The 22,005-nt window shown below is 40.9% G+C and overlaps 1 protein-coding gene across 3 annotated transcripts in view; it reads right to left on the bottom strand.

Moving 5' to 3' along the window:
* Slc44a1 (solute carrier family 44 member 1) overlaps positions 1-22,005 on the bottom strand; it is a 186,852-nt gene that overhangs the window by 46,565 nt on the left and 118,282 nt on the right. Inside the window, exons 14-16 of one of the 3 annotated variants that reach the window (XM_055605249.1) lie at positions 21,213-21,449; positions 18,192-18,272; positions 13,515-15,880 (exon numbers count right to left, since the gene is read on the bottom strand). In XM_055605249.1, coding sequence (XP_055461224.1) covers positions 15,857-15,880; positions 18,192-18,272; positions 21,213-21,449 — 342 coding nt within the window. In that variant the 3' untranslated portion in view covers positions 13,515-15,856. Of the gene's footprint in view, positions 1-13,514; positions 15,881-17,960; positions 18,273-21,212; positions 21,450-22,005 lie in introns of those variants that run through there. The other 2 variants (XM_055605250.1, XM_055605251.1) reach the window with 2 other exon arrangements.

Here is a 22,005-nt window from a genome sequence, read left to right as displayed (position 1 = left end):
ACTTCTTTTTGAATGGTAAGCAGTTAATGCAGACTCTTAACTGGTAAAAGTGATGAAAAGTAAGTGACTGCTAAGTGTTTGACCCTAAATGGGACATCTTTATCACACACACACACACACACACACACACACACACACACACACACACACGGCTCAGGGAACACTGTGGCAGAGGAGACGGGAAGGGTGGAAATACTAGAAGATAGGAAAGTGTGCTGTGAAATGCTGTCTGGACCTGACACGACCATTGCACTGAGTTCACAGGAACTAGAGTGACCTGTACGAGACCTGTACAAGACTAAGCCTGCCAACATCTCATCAAGGACTGGGGAAGGGCTCATGAGACACCCCCCCTCCCTGAGAGGCAGTCGACAGCTACTAGGGAGAGCGATGCCATGTCTTCAGTGGTGTAGCCACCGGTAAGTTGCCTGTGCTCCAGTAACCCCATCCCAACGTCGGGCCTCAACTGAACTCAGTAAGGCATTTTAAAAAGAGAGACATGGCTGTAGAAGCTAGAAGCTAGAAGGGTTTCATAAGCAGAGGGAGGAGTGGGAGAAGGTAATGGGGAGTGAAAATAATCACAATTCATTATAGAAAAATACATGTATAAACCTGTCAAAAATCGGTATTTTATTAAGTTGTTATAGTCTTGTTGTGTAGCCTAGGCTGGCCTCAAACTCATAATCCTCCTGCTTCAACTCCCTAAGTGTTGGGATTGCTGCCAAGCCCCACTGTTTGGCTAATCAATTTTTCTACCTATTATTATTTTTATTCCTTTCTCGTTTCCCTTTTTGAATATTCTTTCAGTTACTTTCTTAATGCTGCCCTGGTGGTTATAATTAACATCTCAAGTTAGCAACAGATTAGTCTGAAATAACAGCAATTTAGTTTCCACAATATACAAAATTGTTCTTATGCTGCTGTATCCTCCTCCTTGGTGTTACCATCATGTATTAAAAGAAAAAGCAAACAATACTATAGTCATTTTTGTTTATAACTGAAATTCAGAAAATTCCCCAAATAAGATCTTTACTCTTGAGTTTCTTACACATCCCAGAAATAATGTCTCTAAGCATTCTGCTGTGCATTAGCCAAATAAAATTTTACGAGCTGCCTGCCATCTAGTTTCATGCACGTTCTCTTGCTTATAAGTTCCCTTGGAAAAGCCAAGCCTTCTGGGATTGCACACAGCTTTCAGGGTGCAGCGCCTGGGAAACTTCTGCTTATTTTTCTGTGGCTTTTGTTAGTCGCTTTTAAGCAAAATTCTTTGCTGAGGATAAAGTCTCTTTGCCACTGATTTTTTTTTTTAATTCCATACTAGCTGTACTTGAATCTTCCTGATAAGATAGAAGTTAAGGATATGCAACAAAGGACATGACTGCCTTCCACCGCCATCAGTGCTGTGATGTTCAGTTCCCTCGGCTGAGACCTGAGGTCCAAGTTTATCTCCAGCTCCCTCAGCATCTTAGTGGAGCTGAACTTGGACTCATGACATTAATTACTATTCAACTTCACTGTCTTGGCAAAACACAGACTTTCTGCTGAGTACTGGCTTAGGAAGAACATGTGCTGTACTTTTATGCATTGTGGTGCCTGTTCAGATAGAATTATAGTTATTGCTTTAAGCATATAGGAAAAAGGAGAGGGACAAAGCCACAGTGGTAGCTTTTATATTTATCTGGGGAGACACCTGCTGCTCTTGTTTCCTTCCTCCCTCCCTTCCACCTTCCCTCCGTTCTTTCTTGATATGGCTAAACTAAATATCTACTGTATTTCCATTTCTGCCTGAAAGATGCTAATTATTTTTCTCTTTGAAGAGCAGGCTAAGTAGCAACACACTTTCTCAGATATTCTATATTTGGTATTCATTGTTTTTCCTTTAGTCTCGAAGAATGTTATTATTGAATAAACAACACAGGATTCGTGTATTTTTTTTCCTACATCACTAGAAATATTTTGTCTCAATGTCTTATGGCTGTCCTAACTCCTGGTAAGTATCAGGGAATAATTCTACTATTAAGAACTTCTTATGTAAAATGAGTTATTTAACTCATGTTGTATGCAATATTCTCTCTTTGATTTTTGTCTTTATCAACAATTAGATTGCAGTGGCTCTCTTTGAACATATTCTCTAAGGTCAACAGCTGGACTGCATCAGAGTTTCTACTAAATTTTTTCTACTAATAGTTTATATTTTATTTCTTTTTGTGCCTTGTAATTTTGTTGCTGAAGGTAGACACTTTAAATATTATATTGTGTCAACTTTGGAATCAGATTCTACCTCTTCTAGGGGCGTGTGTGTGTGTGTGTGTGTGTATTAATAAGACATGTTCTCCTGTACTCCAGACTGGCCTTGAACTATGTAGTTGATCATACAGCCAAATACAACCTTGAATTTCTGATTCTCCAGATTTCATTCCACCACCTCCCCCACAGACTGCTGGGATCATAGCCCTGTGTAACTAAATCTGATTTCAGCAGGGCTGGGGTTCCTGCATGCTGCCAAACAGTCTTCTAACTGAGCTGGGCCTCTAGCCTTCCCCCAGGTTTCCTTCTTCCCTGCTCTTGTTGTGGGATGCTGTTATCTAGTCACTTCTCTAAATTATGGTTTTTTTTGGCTTTATACACACACACACACACACACACACACACACACACACACACACACACAGATGGTATTCAACCTAAAACTTGGTGTGTGGTCCTTGAAGTCTCTATTCGGCCAGTATTGTGATCGATTCTTCTGGTGCTTGGAACCCCCACACCCACCACAGCATCTTTTTCTAGTCTGCAGATTAACTTTGTGTGTGGGCATCCCATAATGCTTAGCACAGATGCTTCCAACTCTGCCTTAGCCTTCGATTTCTACTTGCTTCAGGAAAGTCACCCAGAGCTGACTACTCAAGGTCTTCAGTTTCTCTCTTTTCTCCCTCCCCGTCTCATGTTTCCTGCACCTAGGCAAAGGCACACCTGTAGCCTTTAGGTTTTCTGGGCATATGCAGGAGCATTTCAAAGACTGCATTCTCCAATCCACGTCTAGCTCTCGACTCTTTCTTCCTAGGTTTTTCCACGTGTCTGCCTCTTGCCCACATGTGCTATCATACACACAGCTAGACGATTACACACTCCTTGAGGGTATTTGTCTCTCAGTGCTTTAGACAGACATCACTGCGGCTGTTGCTTCAGACGTCAGAAGGGTTGAAGGAACGTGAAACAAGGATCTTGGAGCCAAGTCTCTACACGATTCAAAGCAACATTTTTGAGAACAAGATCCATTATTGTTCACTGTGGCCCTGGCAAACTATTCTGTGAGCACAAGTCCTGCTCCCACACCCTCAGTTGCCACTGAGCTAGCGAGTGAGGATATTACTCCCATAAGCTAAAATGCCCTAACAAATTTTTATTAAGTTTTCCTCATTTAGCATTCTCCTGCTTGTAAGCAATTATTATTATTACTACTGTGAAGATTCCAGAATCTGGCAAAAGTGGATCTGACAGGTTTTGCCAGCTCTACCATTCCCTCAGAAGGAGGGACTCCTTAAATTTCCTAATGTGGTATTTTAGTCACCTCACCCCGACATTAGCTTTTCTATACAAAGACTCTAGCTCGCTTTCTTCAGTTCTGCTTTCTAAGTTTATAACAGACAGTAGAGATTCTGAATAAATGGCAGGTAATGATTAGAGTGAATGAAAAAATTACCACTAAACTTCATTAAATTTTCTATTTTACAAAGGAAGACACTGGATCTCAAAAAGATTTCCCAGCTCCCTGACATTACAGATTATACAAGCGGCAGAAAGAAATCCAATCCCGTATCTATGACCCTCAAGGCCCTTTCTCCTTTATATCCTGCTGGCTCTTTTAGGTATCAGACAATAAGGAGACACCAATTACATTGTGGGTGACTGGCACTGAAGTGTATTTCACTATGACATTTGCTACCAAAATAATCCTACAACACGGGCTGAATCCATTTCCTCTTACAGGTATATAGAAACCAAGGCATAGAAAAGGAAAATAACCTGTAACTGGATTGAAAGATTGGAGATGAATCCAGATGTTTCGGTTCTGGTATGACATATTACAAAAGCTCTTCACTGGTTTTCCTAACCCGGAAGATCATTACACGCTGCCGGCCAAATGCAAACAGCAAGCATCCCCTTTGCTCACCGAGCCCCCAGTTTCTCCTGTCCACTTACTGTATCTCTACCTCCTTACCTCACCCACCTCCTTACACACACCCACCCGTGTGCGAGTCTCCCTGCACACAGGAGCTGCTGTTAGAGCAACTGGCACACCCTACGCCAATCATGTGCTTATCCCTTTGCTGTCTTAACCAGACTGAATCTGAATTTGTGAAAGGTAGAGACGAGGTAGTTATTTTTCCTTCTTGTTTAAAAAATAAGCAAAAACAAAAACAGAAAGAGTGTGTGTGTGTGTGTGTGTGTGTGTGTGTGTGTGTGTGTGTGTATGAGAAGGTGCGCGCATCCATGTGTGTGTATGTGAGGAGATGGGGTCTCTGAGCCTGGACTTGTTGTTTAGGCTAGACTTGATAGCCAGCAAGCATTCCCAATCCACCTGTCTCCAGCCCAACCCCCTGTGCTGAGGTTACAGCCATTCACTGCACATCCTGCTTTTACAGGGTGAGTGCTGGGCAGTCAAACTGAGGCCTTCATAAAGCAAATTCTTTACCCACTGGACCATCTCTCTGAGCAGGCTCTTTTGCATCCATGGTTTTTGTTTTGTTTCTCTATATGTGTTATCTCACTTACTGCTCAAAGAACTAACACAGGAGAATGAGACTCAAACAGGAATGCTTGATGCACTAGACACACTGACAGAAAGTGCTCAGGAAAGCCTCTGAAATGGGCCTCGGTGTCACACTCCCCACAAATCTGATAGGAATCTCACAAGCTTGCACCAGCTTATAATTATTCTAACCTTCTAGATTTATTAATTCCCCCCACTAGTGTTCTTGACTCTTCTCTTGCCTAATAATACACACATACACAAACACTATTCAGATTTGACTAAGATTTGTCATCAAACTGAGAGCCAATGGTTCTAAGTGCCATTTATTTAAAATCCTCTCCTTGATTCAACTGGTGCCTATGCTTATTTTTATTAAATTGTTACCAGAACTAGGATTTGCTTAGGAATGTTCTCTTCTAGTCCAGTAGATCAGTTACTATTGTATTATTAGCTTACCTGGCCTTTTGTTTTAAATATAACGTGATGTTTCCATATTAAAAAACAAAACAAAACAAAAAAAAACACTGGAACAATTTATGTGTACAGACAAGAAAACAAAAAACAGCAAACCAATATTACCCATAAACTCCCAACACAGAGCTTAATTATCATTTTAACGCAATGACTTCCATTTAACTGTCTTGCCAGATCACCTGACTTTTCTCTGGCCTTCTGTAGACTGTTCTAGCTGATCAGCCCAGGATGCTCACTGCTCCTGGAGAGGGAGCCATGCTCTGGCGCCTGTGCCTGTGCCTTAGTGCGTTATGCTTGGCAGAGGTCAGCTGTGCTTGCTGAGGAGTGTTGTGCCGAGTGAGGCAGTTGCTCTAATGTTATTTAAACACTGTGTATACCAATAAAAACATGGCAAGAGCATGTTTTATGAAAATTTTTGCTCTGAAAACCTGAATGCCCGGGAAAGAGTCAATGGAGGTAAATGCTGAAAATAATATCCATATGAGTGAGGTAAACAAGCATCGGAAAGAAAACTAAGAAATTATTTGCAACCACAGTTGGTAAATTCTTTATCCATTTTTAAAATTCAATTATTTCATGTTTACTCTTTGGAGGTGACAGTATCCACTGATGATAATTAATCCAAAAATCAGTCATCAGACAACTTTAGAGGAGTTTGAGAATCATAAAATTAATAGGCTCTTGTCAAAGATTAGCCAAAAGTCACATCTGTAATTTCATCTCAGAAGGTTTGAGGCAGGAAGACCATGAATTCAAGGCTAGTCTGTACTACATAAGACCTTGTCTCACAAAAATAAAAACCCCCACCAAAACATTGCCTATGAATAATTATATCTCAAGAATTTTAAAAAAATCACCTTGAACAATTTTCTTTTTAAGCTTATTTATTTATTTATTTATTTATTTTTATGTATGAGTAGCCTGTTTTCGCATACCTAGAAGAGGGGATCAGATCCCACTACAGATGATTGTGAGCTACCATGTGGGTACTGGGAATTGAATTCAGGACCTCTGGAAGAACAGCCAGTTACTCTTAACCACTTAGCCATCTCTCAAGCCCTTGAACAATTTTCAATGAGTCATCAACTATCAATGTCAACACATTCAATAAAGCATCGACTAGACCTTTAAAATGTATATACTACTTATTTCACCAAGTCGAGTAATGCTATAAACATTCCTTCCCTCCTTGCACTCTTCTGACTACACTGTGAATGTTATTCTAATTTATTAGCCATGATTATAGCATATTTACAGCTTGCGTTGCCCAGTCCTTCCTATTAACCTCCTGTGCAGCCATCCCTTCAACTTAACACTTAAATGTATGCCACTGGTTTACTTTTTTTCTTTGCTGGGAATGGAAAAAATAAAGGTTAAGTTTAGTCTCCTACTGAGCCCACGGTTCATTAAATAGCTATTTTTCTTTCTTATTTTTCATTTGTCTCTTTTTTTTGGGGGGGGGGAGGGTAGTAGAATTTTGGTTAAAATTACTTTGTTGTGAGCTCCAAGACTCCATTGTGGGGTGCGGAGAAAGTAACTAACCACAAATCCCTAACACCATGCCTCCCAGTAGGAGGCCACAGGACCTAAAAACCCCATTTCCTCTTCAGGGCAGTTTCTGAACCATCGCTGCTCTATGCCCACAGCCCCGGCCTAGGATGTTGGTAATATCTGAGGAACTTTTGTAAGGTTTTTTTTTTATTACAAATTTGGTAAAGCCATGAGATAGTTTGATGGCCAGCTCTAATTTTCCCAGAACCCTAAATAAAGTCAGCCTAGGCGAAACTGCCATGTTTCTCAGACTCTGGACAACAAAAAATGCATCAAATTAGAAGCCTCACTACTATGTGCTACATCTGAACAGTGACATGACGAGGTACAACCCTGGCCTGCGTGGGTTGCTCCCGTGGTACCTGATGAGAGGCATGAGCCAAGAGCCTCCTAAGACACTGCCTTCCTTGAAACTGCTCAAGCTCCACGAGATCTCAGAGCTGCGCAGCTATCTGACCGGCTCGGGTTTTAATCGCTGTGTGTGCATCAAGCTGGGTAAATGGGTACAATCAGGACATTTGGTCACTGACTGACTATACGAAGGCAGCCGCCTCTTCTAAAATCATTTTACCCAGGGATACTGCACCCATCTAAGTTTGTGTAAACATATCTAAGATGTGAACACAGTCACGACATTACCTAAGGATGCATTTTTCAGAATGTGTCCCTGTCATTAAGTGACAGGTGTCAAAGAGACCTTGGATTTTCCTATATTTTCTGAAATTTGAGGTTATATTAAAGGGTGTCCTTTTTTTATGGCCATAGCACAGAGAAGGACTTCAGGGTATGACTCAGGCAATGAGGATTTTCTTAGGCTCTTTAGTCACTAGGGGATTAGATAGGAGATGTGGTATAACTCAGCATCAGAACAATGCCCCAAAAGCCCCCAAGCCTAGACTGGTTAGTTCTTCAGTATCTCAGATCCTTCGGTATTGGAGAACCCCACAAACGCTCTGTTAACAGCTCCTTTTAGCAGCCTGGCACACACACCAGGGCTATCTAGGCATCACCCTGAAGTTCAGGCCTCAGAAAAAAAATCCCAACTCATAAAAAAGGAGAGACTTACTGGCTCTGCCCGAGATCCTCCACGCAGGAAGCCTGTCCTTTCCTGAGCTCCCAGTAGCACTTAAAATGGTTAGGGTTGAACAGACTTAATTTTTACAAATTCCAATGGGGCACAGCTGCTGCTGCTTAAATGCTGGCCCGCCTCAACTGCACCCCCCCCCCCAGTTCACTGCAAACGGAAGCTTCGGTCACCAGTGCCACTGCCCCTGAACAATGGATGCTTTCCATGGGGAAGACTACACACAGGAGGCCCCTCTCGTCTACCTGGATCGGACTGAGCTGTAACTATCAGTCACACGGCCACAAGGTCACGCAGATTCCAGCAATGACGCCTGACTGGGCAGCAGATAAACCTTATACTTTAGAAACGCATTTCATTACGCTAATACTTCACAATCTAAGACCCTGGGAAGGAAAGGTTCTCTGCCATGCTCACAACAGTGAGCTGACATGAAGCTAGGACCACTTTCCATCAACTACCACGAGTGTGGGAAAGGGTGAGGACACAGTAGACAAATGACGTTCTTTCCTATAAAATTTTATTTATTACATAAAAAATTCTATACATTTGTTAGACTAAAATACAGTTTTCATTATAATTCTGGCAACTGAGTCTGTACACAGAGAAAACTTAGCATTAGACCAGCACTTTTTTTTTTCTAGTTCATATTTCTGCACAGGTAAAACATTTCAAAGCTTCATTTCATATAAGCTCATTGAACTTTGAGGCCAGATGGAATGTCATCCAATTCAGAGCTCTAGGCAGTTCATTTGCCTGCGAGAGTTGATTGCTCCAGAAAGTGAATTGCTTAATATACATAGTTCTTTAGTCCTGCGAGAGCATAACACTCCGTGCGTCAGTCTGCATTGTGTTAGTCACGGCGGTCACAAATACCAGGGCTACGAGGGCATCTGTGGGGCGTGTTCAAGCACCTACATGTTTGTTTCCTCACATGCATAGTGTGGTGACACCATAACAAGAAAGAACCCAAGACAGCATGAAGGTAGATGACCCCAAACTATGGACTGCATGGAAGGCTTAACTGTGTTCTATGTTTTAATGAAAAGAGACAAGATGTAACACACACACAAAAAATCTTATTTCAACACTCTGAAAATAGATACAAATGGGAAAAAAAGGGATAAAAACGGCATTAGAATGCTCTGTTTACGTTCTCACCCCCCAGGGCAGTGGGTAGGTTTGACGTGGGCTGTGAAGACTGCCCGGGAGAACAATAGCAGGTCCCTATGGTACCGATCAGTCTGCAAAACTCCCTCAGCTGTCTTCACTCTAAAAGTTCTAGCCTACACTCAAGTTCAGGAAGGCTGGGCCACATACTAGTGATAGTTGGACCATTGGTCTGCAAAAAGGCAGGCTTTTTGTCTTTGGTTGTTTGTCCAGAGCCCCTGTCACTTCGTTAGACACCCTTCTGTGCTTTCCTGCCTGTCAGCTGTCAGCTCTCCATCAAGCCTTGCAGTCCAACCAGCTAACAGCCCACCTGGACTGACTCCATCAGATGCAGGGTCTAGCAGAAGCGCATCGACTGGTCCTAAATATTGAATCTGTCATATTAAAACTTCTTCTCATTAGAGGAAGTCAGAACTCCAGCAGAGGATGGAAGCGACCAGGAAGCATCAATCAAGAGTAGCAACAGGGCAACGCAGAAAGAGCTGACTTTCTCCATATCATCATCTTTGAAAATTAAAACTCAAGAGGAAGTTCTTAGCAACGAGTACTCGAAGCCAAAGGCTAGGGAGAGTGTTAGTCATCCCTGCAGCCTCTACAGGAAGGCCTGACCTGATAGCCACACGGTAAATGAAGAGGGGCTTCCTGGCTTTTAGAGGCCACGGGACCTCTTCTATCCCTGCAAGCATCTGCCAAATCTTTTCACAGCTTACTTACAGATTTAAAATCCATTTCTCCAGCAGCAACTAGCGCAAATGATATTCCTAGCCAGCAGGATGTGCAAGTATACTCAATGACAAAAGTCAGAAAGCTCCCTTTAAGTCATATCTTCTATGACAAATGAGCCAATCAAGTTAATAAATTTTTGGGCCTTTCCCACCTGTCACACAGATTTACAGCAACAGCCTCTCCATTTACAGCTGTGGAAGGTTCATCCCAGCCGTAAAGGTATGTAGAAAGGTGACCTTTATTATTGACCTGCCAGCTAGATCTCTACTTTGTTCAGGTAGACAACATAGATAGTGGTTTAACATCTGAACGGGGTCTACTGGGGTCAAACTCCTGACTGCCTTTTCAAGGTCTAAAGAGCCTTCCTGGGGAACTGCTACACACCTAAGAGTAAGCTGTGGAGGAGAAGACTCAGGCTTCCTCAAGGCATGAAGGGGCAGACACGGAAAATGGAGGCAGGATCCACCAGCAGAGTAGTCTAACCCTGTTCTCTACTGTGAAGAAAACTAGAGACCTCCCAGGCTTGTGTGTGTGTGTGTGTGTGTGTGTCGAGAGCGTGCGCACACACACCTCCTATTGTTTACTAAACTCTTTTTTAATCAGGTACCCAGTCTAGTTAGCTCATTATCACCATCTTCATCTGTTCTCCCTCACGTTCACAGATGCATTTTAAGACAGTTACATACTATTCACACTAGGCCTTACAATGCCCTATCGGACTTACATCAAAGTAGCTAAGAAGATGGATTCCCTTTTTATCTGTTTTAGGGTGCACCCCAACACACTGTAAATAATTTGGCTCATGGTTACAAATTCCCTCAGGACACACCCCACCTCAACTTCCAAGGTAGGCAATCTTGGTGCTGTGGTGAATTAATACTGCCCATTCAGACTACTGTGGATTCTATGTCCAAGCCTGGGACTAAATCATATACTGTTCTTAATTATAAAATAGATTCAGGATGAACGTGAATGGCATCATCCCCATGGATAGTGGGAGGTATAATCACTTGTAGAAATATTTTAGATGTTCACTGAGGTACACTGGGGGGCGGGGGAGCAGTTCACAGCTTCCACAAGTACAAAGGGACCCTATGGTCACTCAGAGCTGCTTTAGAATTTCAATTATTCAATTTGGATATCATCAAATAAAGTGAGAAACACCTGGAATGTGCATAAGTGAATCAATATTTCATACTCAACTGGATCTTGATCTATTATGAATAAATCCTTGATTTTTTTTTTTTTTTTGGAACTTTCTGGTCTGGAAACAAAATCATTTAAGTTGTAAAACTGAATATCAAAACTAAAGATCAATGTAGTATTTGGCTATTTCTTACCTTTTGAATAAATTAACTAATGAGGCCTCCCCCGGAAATACCAAATTTAAATTGTGTACTTGTAATTTACAAAAGCGTCAATTATTCATTGTTGATCTATTATTACACATATAAGGAAATTAAAATGGGGAGGAAGAAAGAACACAATAGTTCGGTAGAAAAGAAAGGTTTTCCATAGAAAGCCACAAGTTTAAAAGTTCTGCATTGAAAATTTCTGTAAGAAAGGTATTTTCAAACTGTTAAACTCTGAACTGAAATTGTTCTCTTAAAATGTAGAATATGAGATTGGCTCAAATGTATGAAATTTGAATGGGAAAAGCATATTATTTCAAACTTTTCACTGTATATAATATATTGCATTTTAATAGTTTTTAAGTTTGCTAACCTTAGACTTTTTTCCCTTCATATATGTAATGATCCTGCTTTTTCAAAATATGGGCCATATGCCACTAAATGAAGACAAATTAATTCTGCAAGCAGCCACTGTCTATGAACAATGCCTACTCTTCTAAAGGGCTAACACGAATTCCATAATATACACAGTGACATGAATATGCATTTAAAGCAAAAGGCATTCTATGCTATGAATACAGGACACACAAATCTCTGCTTTGTGCATTTACTTAGGATCTCATAATTCTCTAATATACATTCACAGACTACATCTTAACAACTGTAGGCAGGCGCTTCTGTCTATCAGATGGGAAGCATGAAAGGAATAGAGATCAACTGTGTCAGTTGTACTATAAGCCTCCAGATTTCTGAGGATTGTTTGTTTGTTTGTTTGTTTGTTTTCCAAGTGGCCAAAGCAAAGCAATATTGAGCTGACATTGCTATTTTTTTTTTGGTGGGGGGGAGTGGGCCTCGTGAATGTTAAGCAAGTGTTTCTGTCACTGAACTATACCCTCAGCCCAGACCCTGCTTATTGAGAGAGGAAAGCTCACAGACCCTTTTGGTGGAAATGTCTCAGGAACTGCAGGAAGGCTACTGGAAACCCCAATTCAAATGAGAAGCCAAAAATCAAAAATAAAGAGTCCCCAGAACCAATGGCTCCAGGTGTGGAGCTGATTGCACGATGCTGGCTGCTCTGAATGTCAAAGGACCTCCTGAAAGGGCAGCGGCAGCGGCAGCAGTGACTGTGCATGGCAGGGATGTCTGAGGCCTGCAGGTGGAGTAGCGTGGGGGCACTGTGCGGCTTGTAGATGCACGGATCGTGCATTTCCTGTACTGTTATTCTGAGGAGGGAGAGGTATTTATGCTTCAAGCTTAAAGCAGCCCAGGGCCAGGATAGAGCGGTCCACACCTTACCAGGGTGGAATCTTCCCAGCGCACTCAGAAGGCAGATATCATGGTCCATGGTATTGGGCAGAGGTTAGAGTCAATTTCTTTCATTGAAAGAAAAAAAAAAAAGAAGAAGAAAAAGGAAGGAAAAACTTAAAGAGGAAAAACTACCAAAGAAAACACTTATTTCAAGCATAATTTTTAAATAGACTCAGTAAGCACCTCTCCTGGGGAAGACTGGGAACCAAGGCAGCCAAGCTACTTGAGTGGCATCAAGTTAGGACTTCATTATCTGTAGGCTAGGATGAAAATGTTAATCCTAAACATTAACCACTGTATTAAGTGGTTTTAAGGAACAACCTGTGTTGAGCCCTGCTTATCCATGCAAGGATTATACAATCTCAGTGCCCTCACTAAATTGTTAATTATTTATCATTATTTCACCAGTAAGCCTCTTGTTAAAGATGGACTCATGGATTTACACTAAATTTAACCCTCTTCCGCCCAGATTGCAGTAACAGGACAACTTATTCTCGAGGCAAGAGTCCAGAAGGTCTAAATCATGCACCAGGCTCTTACTTATCTGGTGGCAGAGACCATGTGGCACCGTGGCTGCCACTACCATGTAGAAAAGGAAAGCCCAGGTCTAACTCCAGAGACAGGGCTCCCAAGTGTGGTGCTGAAAAACTATCGCAGAAAAACAAGGAAATCGCAATACAAACAGAGGGTTTATGAAGTTATTCAGGTGTCCAGATTTCACAGAGAGTTTTTGTTCTTTGTCTATTCTTCTCACTTGGGCAGAAGATGGAAGCAGTAAGCAGATGGCAGTAAGGCAGCCCATAGCTAGGAGAATGACTTGCAAATGAATGGAAGAGGCAGCAGGAATAACCAAGCAGAACACGTAAGTATTACTAAAGAAGCCTCTTCTAGGCTTTCTCAAATTAATCAAAGAATGGAGCTCAGGGCAGAGTGATATTCCAACAACAAAAATATCTCTCTGTGTGCACCCATGTAATAGATATGCATATTTGCATATAACTATATGGCACACAAATTTACTTAGGGAAAACAGCCTGGAAATTAATTGAACTCAAATGACATGGTTACACATAGATCATAATTTCTAAACACAATGTTAGTAAAACAAAATTTATTTGTAAAACAGGACCTGTTATATAAAATGGCACACAATCAAGTTATACAAAAATACAAATTTTCTTTCTGATTACAGATCTAGTTGCAAATGATAATTAGAAAGCATTCCTGGTGGTTTCCAGTAGCTGGGATTGCGAGCACATGGAACAGGGGCAGCAAGAGTCCATGATGCAGGGATGTCCAAGTGAGCAGAACCTGATTCCCGAGTTCAAGTCCATCATCACGTCACTTTGGAGGGACACCTCCTAAAATGACTAGCTCCTGGAATGTCTTCCGGTGTGAGAACCATCTTCCAGGCTTTGGCCCAATCTAAATTTAGTTCCCAGTGTTTCTGAGTGTCCATAATCTGTGTGGCTACAAGTGACATGGCATTCTGATTTTCTGACATGATTTTCTCTTTCATCTAGTAGGACAGTTGTTAGTTACACTTTCAAATGATGTAAAAAGTACAGTGACACTATTTGGCAACACTAGATGTTAGATGTTAATTTCTGGCAAATTATTATTTCACAATAGCTATGCTCTCAACACTGGTTTTCCAGATCCTGCTTAGACATGAGCTTGTAATTGTGTGTGTGTGAGTTGTTGTTTTAATCCAGACTCTTATTGCAGATACTCTGAAGGTTTAGAAATATTCATGAGCTTTGAAAAGAAACCAAGGCATTTAGCAAAATTTAGCCTAGCTAGATTAAAGAACACCAGTACTTAAAAAAGAAAATACAATTTACCTTTTGCAGCAATTTAAAGGTCCAACCCTTTGAAAGGAAGCACATTAGCAAACAGCTGCTTATTGAACCCTCAGGATATTGTATGCAATTCCATAACACCAGTCTAATTCACTGTCTAGTTCTGATAGGCAATGCTTTCTTTCAAAAGATTTTCCTTCCATGGAATGATAAATGCTGAGGCTTTTTTTTTATTTTTTTACAGAGCCTGTATTTAGTGCAATAAGTTTAAAAAATTTGCTCTGAAATATTTACTTTACATTAACAAAAATAGCTTCTTTTAAAAAAATTGTAACAAAAAGGAGTTATCGCATAAACAGATCATGAATTATTCTTAGCAAATTACACTTTTTTTCTTAAAGCATTCACCATTACAATAAGCAGAACAATGGAATATTAGCCATTCATATCTGGTAAGCTTTAGGAATGAAAAGAAAAACCCAGCAGAAAACAAAACAAAACAAAACAAAACAAAAAACCCCAAATGTACCCGCAAACATAAAGCACATTCACACTTGAGGATTAACACTAACCAATTCTTCAGTTAAACAGCAGAACTCTGGATACTCAACGGATGACCAAGGAGTGGAGCACCTGCCAGTGTGTTCAGATTTTATAGCAAGCATTTGAATAGATGGCCGTTTAACCCTAAGCTCCTGACTTGTCTCTGAAACAGAAGCAAAGCACTGGGAATCTCAATGCTTCGTGTTTCCCTCTCTCTTTGATTCCTTCTAGAATTACCTAGGATGAAAATCAAGACACAGAAACGTAAAGGCTAAACTTGCTGGGTGCCCCAGCTTCCCTTCAAACCAGGCACACGAATGTGTGGTGGATGCTACTAATCATCAAAAAGGAAAGAGACAAAATACAAGAAAAAGTTTGCATAATAAAGATTATCTATCTACCCCTTCCTCTCTCTATTTTTCCCACTTTCTTCCATAGAAGCATTAGGGTAAACTACAAATACCTGAGGAGTTGGTTACTTTTGAATGTTGGCTGACAAATGCATGAGCTACCATGAAATCTCCCACAACGGGCCCACTCAAACGCTTCCGAAAGTAAAACGACATGGCTTCTTGGATTGGGGAAAACAGACTGGAGAAATCTCTTATTTAGCTGAACGCACACGCCTAGTCTGACACACTAGGGCTTATGCATCAGTAAAATAAGATACTGATTTTAAACGTACACTGGGGAAATCACCCCTGCAAAAACTTACACAGAATTTGGTACAATAATTTTACCTAGGCTAAGTAACTAAAGTTAAAATTTCCTCTAGTTATTAAAAATGTTAATCAGATATGAATCTAACATTTCCATTAAGACAATTACAATTGAAAACATTAAATGACGGAAGTTGCCTTGTAAAAGCCACCCGTATGAAAGGAGTACATGTTTGACAAAAATAAGCATAAAAAAGGTATTAAATCCCTGTTCCTTTTCTCTGATTTTGGCTGATTATGTGTGTGTGTGTATATACATATATATATATACACACATACATATACATATATACACACACCCACACACACAAATACATAGTTATGTGTATATATTGTTTTGGAATGTCAATGGGCTCCATAACCGTCGGCTATGTTCAAGCAGAACTTGCTCCCGAAGCCTAGAAAACAAAGCCATACAGAGTATAATCTTAGAAAAATTACTGTTGAAAGGAGACACAAATGATGCTATCAGTTTACATACATGGTCACAACAGCAACAGGGCAAAATACGTCGACAGCCCTCTCTGGAGCCTATGATGCTGGAACACTGCAGGCCGTACTTCCTTTAGGGTAAGACACACTCAGCACACTATTCCAGCTCACACCTCAGAGAGACCTGATCCTTGCATGACAGCAAGGAGACAGCCAGATCTCCAAAAGCATGTCATTCCAATCAGCAAACTCTTCTGAGAATTGTACAGAGACCTCATGGATCTTAGAAAAGTTTTTAAACCAGTGAGGTTCTTTTAAAATAGCTCAAGAAGAAAAGTGGCCTTTTCTTAAAAGTGGCCTAGTTCAACACTGCCCTATCAGGAGGACAATTTAAAAACCTCATTTTCCTAAATATTTTTACAGGCTGAGATAATAAAAAACAAAATCTAAATGCAGACAGCCCAGATGGAGGGAGACAGGCGGCAGCGGTGTTGCTGTATGCATAGCAAGACAGACATGAAGCTCTAGTGGACAGAGCTTTAGGATAACAGCAAGTGAGAACAGGCGGCTCCCAGTCTATAATCCCCTCATTTCAGCAGCGAAGCACTCAGGTAATTCTTTATGACAAGAGGGCTCGGGGATGGCAGGCATCAACTCTACATGTGTACTGGGCACGAGAAGAAATGTTTAATGGAAGGCTTAAGAAACCGGGCTCTAAGTCACGTTCTCTACTGCTTCAGGGGCGGGGGACTCCTTAACAATGACATTATTGGGGATCAAATGCCGTATTGCCCAAAAGACAATGAATTCAAAAGATGTACTTGGAGACAGAACTTGCAGGAAAGCTATGAACTGATGAACATCATAACGTGAAGGCAAAACCTGAGTGAAGATATTAATGCGTTGCTGTGGTATGGGCCACAGATGAAAATAACCTTCAGAAAAGGCTGCGGCTTCTGACGGAAAGCTATGTAACTTGGGCCATTCTCTTAGGATTAGTGTCTATAAATTAGGGTTTCTGGTAGGGAAGGTATACTTGCATTCTGGTCTACCACAACTCATCTACTATTTACTAAGAATCATAATGGAAATACATGCCAAGTCCATGGCCAAATTGGCTGGTCTTCAACTTCAAATATTTCTACCCTTCTTAAAATGCTTATTACCGAAGGATTCAACGGATGTTTCAAGCACCACAAAGGAGGGAGAGGTAAGCTAGTCTCCTCACCGTTTTTTGTGTATGTTCCTTTAAGGTTTTAGCTTTAGATTCTTTATTTCCTAAATAAGGAGGACAACTAGGCAGAACAAGTGGCATTTCATGTCACTGTTGGGTTGGTAACATTCTAATTAGACCAGTGTAGGTTTGAGACATATGCTATTACACTACAGGAAGAGTATCTACAAGAAAAACAACTCAGGGGATGCTAAACTGAGGAAATTGTTTTTCTCCCCCAAGTAAAATACCTGTCTGTCTGTCTATTGATCTATCTCCTCTCATCTATGTATCCATGTGTCCATCCATCCATCCATCCATCCATCCATCCATCCATCCATATATTAATCTTCTGTCTATCTACCTACCTAAGTATTAGTCACCTATCTATCTAAATCTATCTATCATCTGTGACAGGTTGGAGAAATTGATTCCTTTTACAACTAAGGTGTGAGAAGACTAGGCTGTCTTACCAAAATGGAATGTGGGTATTGATGGAAATCGCCTTGTTTGCAGGAGAAAATAACGCAAAACCAAACAAATAAATAAACAAACAGAAATAACAACAGCAAAGAAAGTACAATCTGAGCAACAGAAGAAAAAGTCCGCAAAGAGGAAAAGACAGCAATGTAAACAGAACAATATTGTTTTTAAAAAAGGAGGAATATGAACTTTAGCAAGCTGAAAGGAACTTTCATGATCGCCTTCTAAAATGATCAAAATGAACTGCTGGTTCAAAGTCACCTGACATGTCCTGTGGGATGGAAACTAAGTACTGACAGCAAGAAAAACAGTGTTGACTTGGAGGCAAGTGGCCACCCTTGTCCCCCAGCACTGGCAGGGATACGTTCCTTTCAGCTCACTTTTACAGATGGTAGTCTCAGCTGTGACACGAGTTCTGCCATCCAAGTGATGGGTAAGCAGACAAACAGAAAGAGCAGCATGTCCTGTGTGATACAGATAACAAACGCGTCTCCAGAGGATGTGCAGTCAGTGAAGACAGAGAAAGAGAAGAAGTGAAAGTGAAAGTCTTGGAGGGTGGCTGCCTCCTCATCTCCACCTACCATCGGCTTTAGCTCTCTGGCATCCGCGACGCCTCCCTTACCAGCTTCTTTCATTGCTTTCCTACTGTTTTCCACAAACTCCTGCAAAATATGGACCACATGGCATTAATTTTGGGATCTCTTTTAGATTTCAGTCAGTAGGTGAATTTTAATGATACAACTTTAGTGTGATAAACAGTACTTTGAATGAACAAGAAAACGACTAAATTTGTCAGGATGGATTGCAATTTCGCAGATGTAAAATCTTCCTTCCATCATGCATTCTGACAATCTCATTATGGCTTCAAATTTTATCCAACATTTTTAAGAGTTTGCCTTTCCCATACTTAGAATATCAGTTTCTGTTTGTTTTATTATTCATATCAAGGTTAAATGAACCAAAACCAGTTTGCTTGAAAAGCTTCTAGTTTCTTTTTTTATTATTACTTAATTATTTTTATTAATTATAGTTTATTCACTTTGTATCCCCCCTGTACTTCCCTACCTCCTCCCCTCCCAATCTCTCCCTTCCTCTTCCCTACCCATGTCCCTCTCTCCCACTCCAATGATAAGGGACGCCCTCCTCCCCTTCCCTCTGATCCTAGTCTATCAGGTCTTATCAGAAGTGGCTGCACTGTCTTCTTCTGTGGCCTGGTAAGGCTGCTCCCTCCTCAGGGGGAGGTGATCAAAGAGCAGGCCAATCAGTTCATGTCAGACACAGTCCCTGTCCCCATTACTATGGAACCCACTTGGACAATGAACTACCATGGGCTACCTCTGGGTAGGGGTTTCAGGCCATCTCCTTGAGTGGTCCTTGGCTGGAGTATCAGTCTCAGAAAAGACCCCTGTGCCCAGACTTTTGGGATCTGTTGCTCTCCTTGTGGAGCTCCTGTCCTCTCCAGGTCTTACTATCTCCCACTTCTTTTATAAGATTCCCTGCATTCTGCCCAAAGTTTGGCTATTAGTCTCAGCATTTGCCTCAATACCCTGCAGGGTAGAGCCTTTCAGAGGCCCTCTGTCATAGGCTCCTGTCCTGTTCCCTGTTTTCTCCCTCCTCCAATGTCCATCCTCTTTGCCTTTCTGAACGGGGATTGAGCATCTTAGCCAGAGTCCTCCTTCCTGATTAGTTTCCTTAGGTGTACAGATTTTAGTACGTTTATCCTATATTACATGTCTAATATCCACTTATGAGTGAGTATATACCCTGAGTGTCTTTCTGCTTCTGGGATACCTCACTCAGGATGATCTTTTCCAGTTCCCACAATTTACCTGCAAATTTCATGATCTCCTTGTTTTTTTATCGCTGAGTAATATTCTAGTTTCTTATAAAAATTTTTAGATAGGATTTATCTATGTAGCCTTGGCTGGCCTGCTACTCACTATATGGCCCAGGCTGCCTTAAAACTCACAGAAATTCTCAGGCAGCAGCCTGGGATTATAGGTGTGCACAATCACACCCCACTTAGAACAAAGACCTAGAAAGTAGTATTAGTAAGCATGAACTACTTTAAAAAGCACCCCCACCAAGGAAACCGAAACCAAACCACAGGTCAGCTACCTCAAAAAAAAAAAAAAAATCTAGCCTTAACGTTCCCTCCTTTACAGCAACTGTATCCTACTCTAGATACTATTCCATAAAGCAGAGCCACGGAAAGCATCAGCCAGAACCTTAGTGGCTAGAGTAGGGACACCCCCAGGGGACTGTGCTGCCCTAGCAGAGCCTGCGGAGAAATTCTTCCCCAGCATCTGCATTATTCTGACAAGCATGGTAGTTCCTACCTCTAATCCCAACACCAGGGAGACCGAGGCAGGAAGAGCACAGGTTCAAGGTCAGCATGGGCTACATAGTGGCAGTTTATCTTTAAAAAAATAAAAGTACATTACATTATTATATTTTAACCCATTATCAATGGGTTAAAAAAATGGAAAGTTCCCCTTGAACTGCTCTAGTCACAAGAACATAAAATACAGATGCAATTCCATATGAAACCAACCAGACAGAATTCATTTAGTACTTATGAAAGCTGCCAAAATTTAGTTGATGATGCTATCAAAGACAGTTAGTATCAAACAAGTCAGTTCAATTACCTTCAATTTTCACTTCGGAAGGGAAAAAAGTATCTCTTTTATTCATACATTTATATCAGAGTTAACTGGGTACTACAAAATGGCTCATTATTTCAATGCATCATATTTGGTCTTAAGTATCTTTAGTTCGGCATCATTTAACAATGATAAAATTGTACTTAAAATTTAAAAATTTTCTGTGAGTGCCTGAGGGTCATATATGTGTGCCATGTGTGTGCAGTGGCCAAGTAAGCTGGAAAAGGAGTCCCACTCCCTGGGACTGGAGTGACAGAGGTTATGGAAGTGCCAAATGAGCACTGGGACTGATACCCGATCCTCTGCTGAAGCAACAAGGCTCATAGCCATTCCCCAGTCCCTCAAAGCACTGTGATGTGGTTTCAAATTGTTTCGAATTTAACTGAATTTCTAACACAGAGGAACTTCAGGGGTTTCATAGAAAAATCTTAATGCAAAATGATTCCCAAGAGTCAGTACAAAATACTGTGACAGCTATAGCTGCTTCTCGTATTCATTATGGATGCCTTCAATCTAGCCTGTGGGATTTAGGATGATGAATTTTAATTAGGGTTGACGATAATGGCCTTGGTTGCTGGAGAAAGGTAGACAGGATGTGAGAGCAAGACTTGCCTGTAAGATCTACTTCAGGAAAGGGTGTTTTCATGGTTAGAGGACATGTTTAAAAGCCCATTCAGAGTTGTGTAGTATAGAGGGGCCAGACAGGATGGACACAGAGTGTTCAGAAACATTGAAGAGCACTGTTCCAGTAGCTGGATCTGAAATGGTCTCTTCTGTACCAGGAAGACCTACCACAATTTCTCCAAGACAAACTTCGTTCATAATCAAGTTCTACGATTTTAACACTGGATTACTCTGTGGGAATCAACCACACAGAGTGTTTTGAAAACAGTTATCACTTTTACCCCTCAAGCAGTAGAGGGCATTTGAAGTACTTACCATCAGCACTTTATCCATATAGAATTCTCGGCCAGGGCTCCCATCATTGTATTTTGTATCAATGGCAAAACACAAGAACAATACATCCACTACCATTTCGTAAATGGACAGGAAGCAATGAGCGACTAGGAAAGCAAAGAGGCAGACGATGATCAGAGGCAGCACCCATACTGTGTAATCTTGCTGGTAGTTGAGCAGCATAATCCCAGCCAAACCGGTGCTGCAGACTATCAGCACCTGCAGCAGAGAGAGCAGAGACCACACTTAACATCCCAGCAGCCAGCACAGTCCTTCATTGCTGCAGACTTAAGAAAACTCTTCATGAGCGATGGCGGTGTAAGGCTGTTCCCTCCCAATAAACTCCACAGATACCCACATATAACGTCACTCATGGACATCACATACACTGAAGAACAGAGATTAGAGCATTCATGCTAACATTAAAGATAATTTGGTTTTCCAAATGGCACATGGTTCCTGAAACTCTCACCCTCTGAGAATCTGGTAATAAATTTTAAAATAAGTGTGCGCATATTTTTTTTAAAGGTTTGCATTCATAAAATTCTTCATGCTGGAACTGGTATGTATTTTTTTCTAAATATTACTACATATATGAAATCATATTAAATACAAAAACAATAAAAACTCTTCATTATAATAAGGATATCATTATAAATGCTTTGCAAATTACTCAACTGTACAATTTCATCTTATGTGTGATTTAAAATTTATTTACCAATTTCCCTACCACTAGAGATTTACAGTTTTCAGATAAAATGATGTTGCAACAATC

This window comes from Psammomys obesus, unplaced genomic scaffold (genome assembly GCF_907164565.1).
Source record: "Psammomys obesus unplaced genomic scaffold, mPsaObe1.curated_primary_1811, whole genome shotgun sequence".
Taxonomy (NCBI): Eukaryota; Metazoa; Chordata; class Mammalia; order Rodentia; family Muridae; genus Psammomys; species Psammomys obesus.
This window is presented reverse-complemented; position numbering and strand designations above follow the sequence as displayed.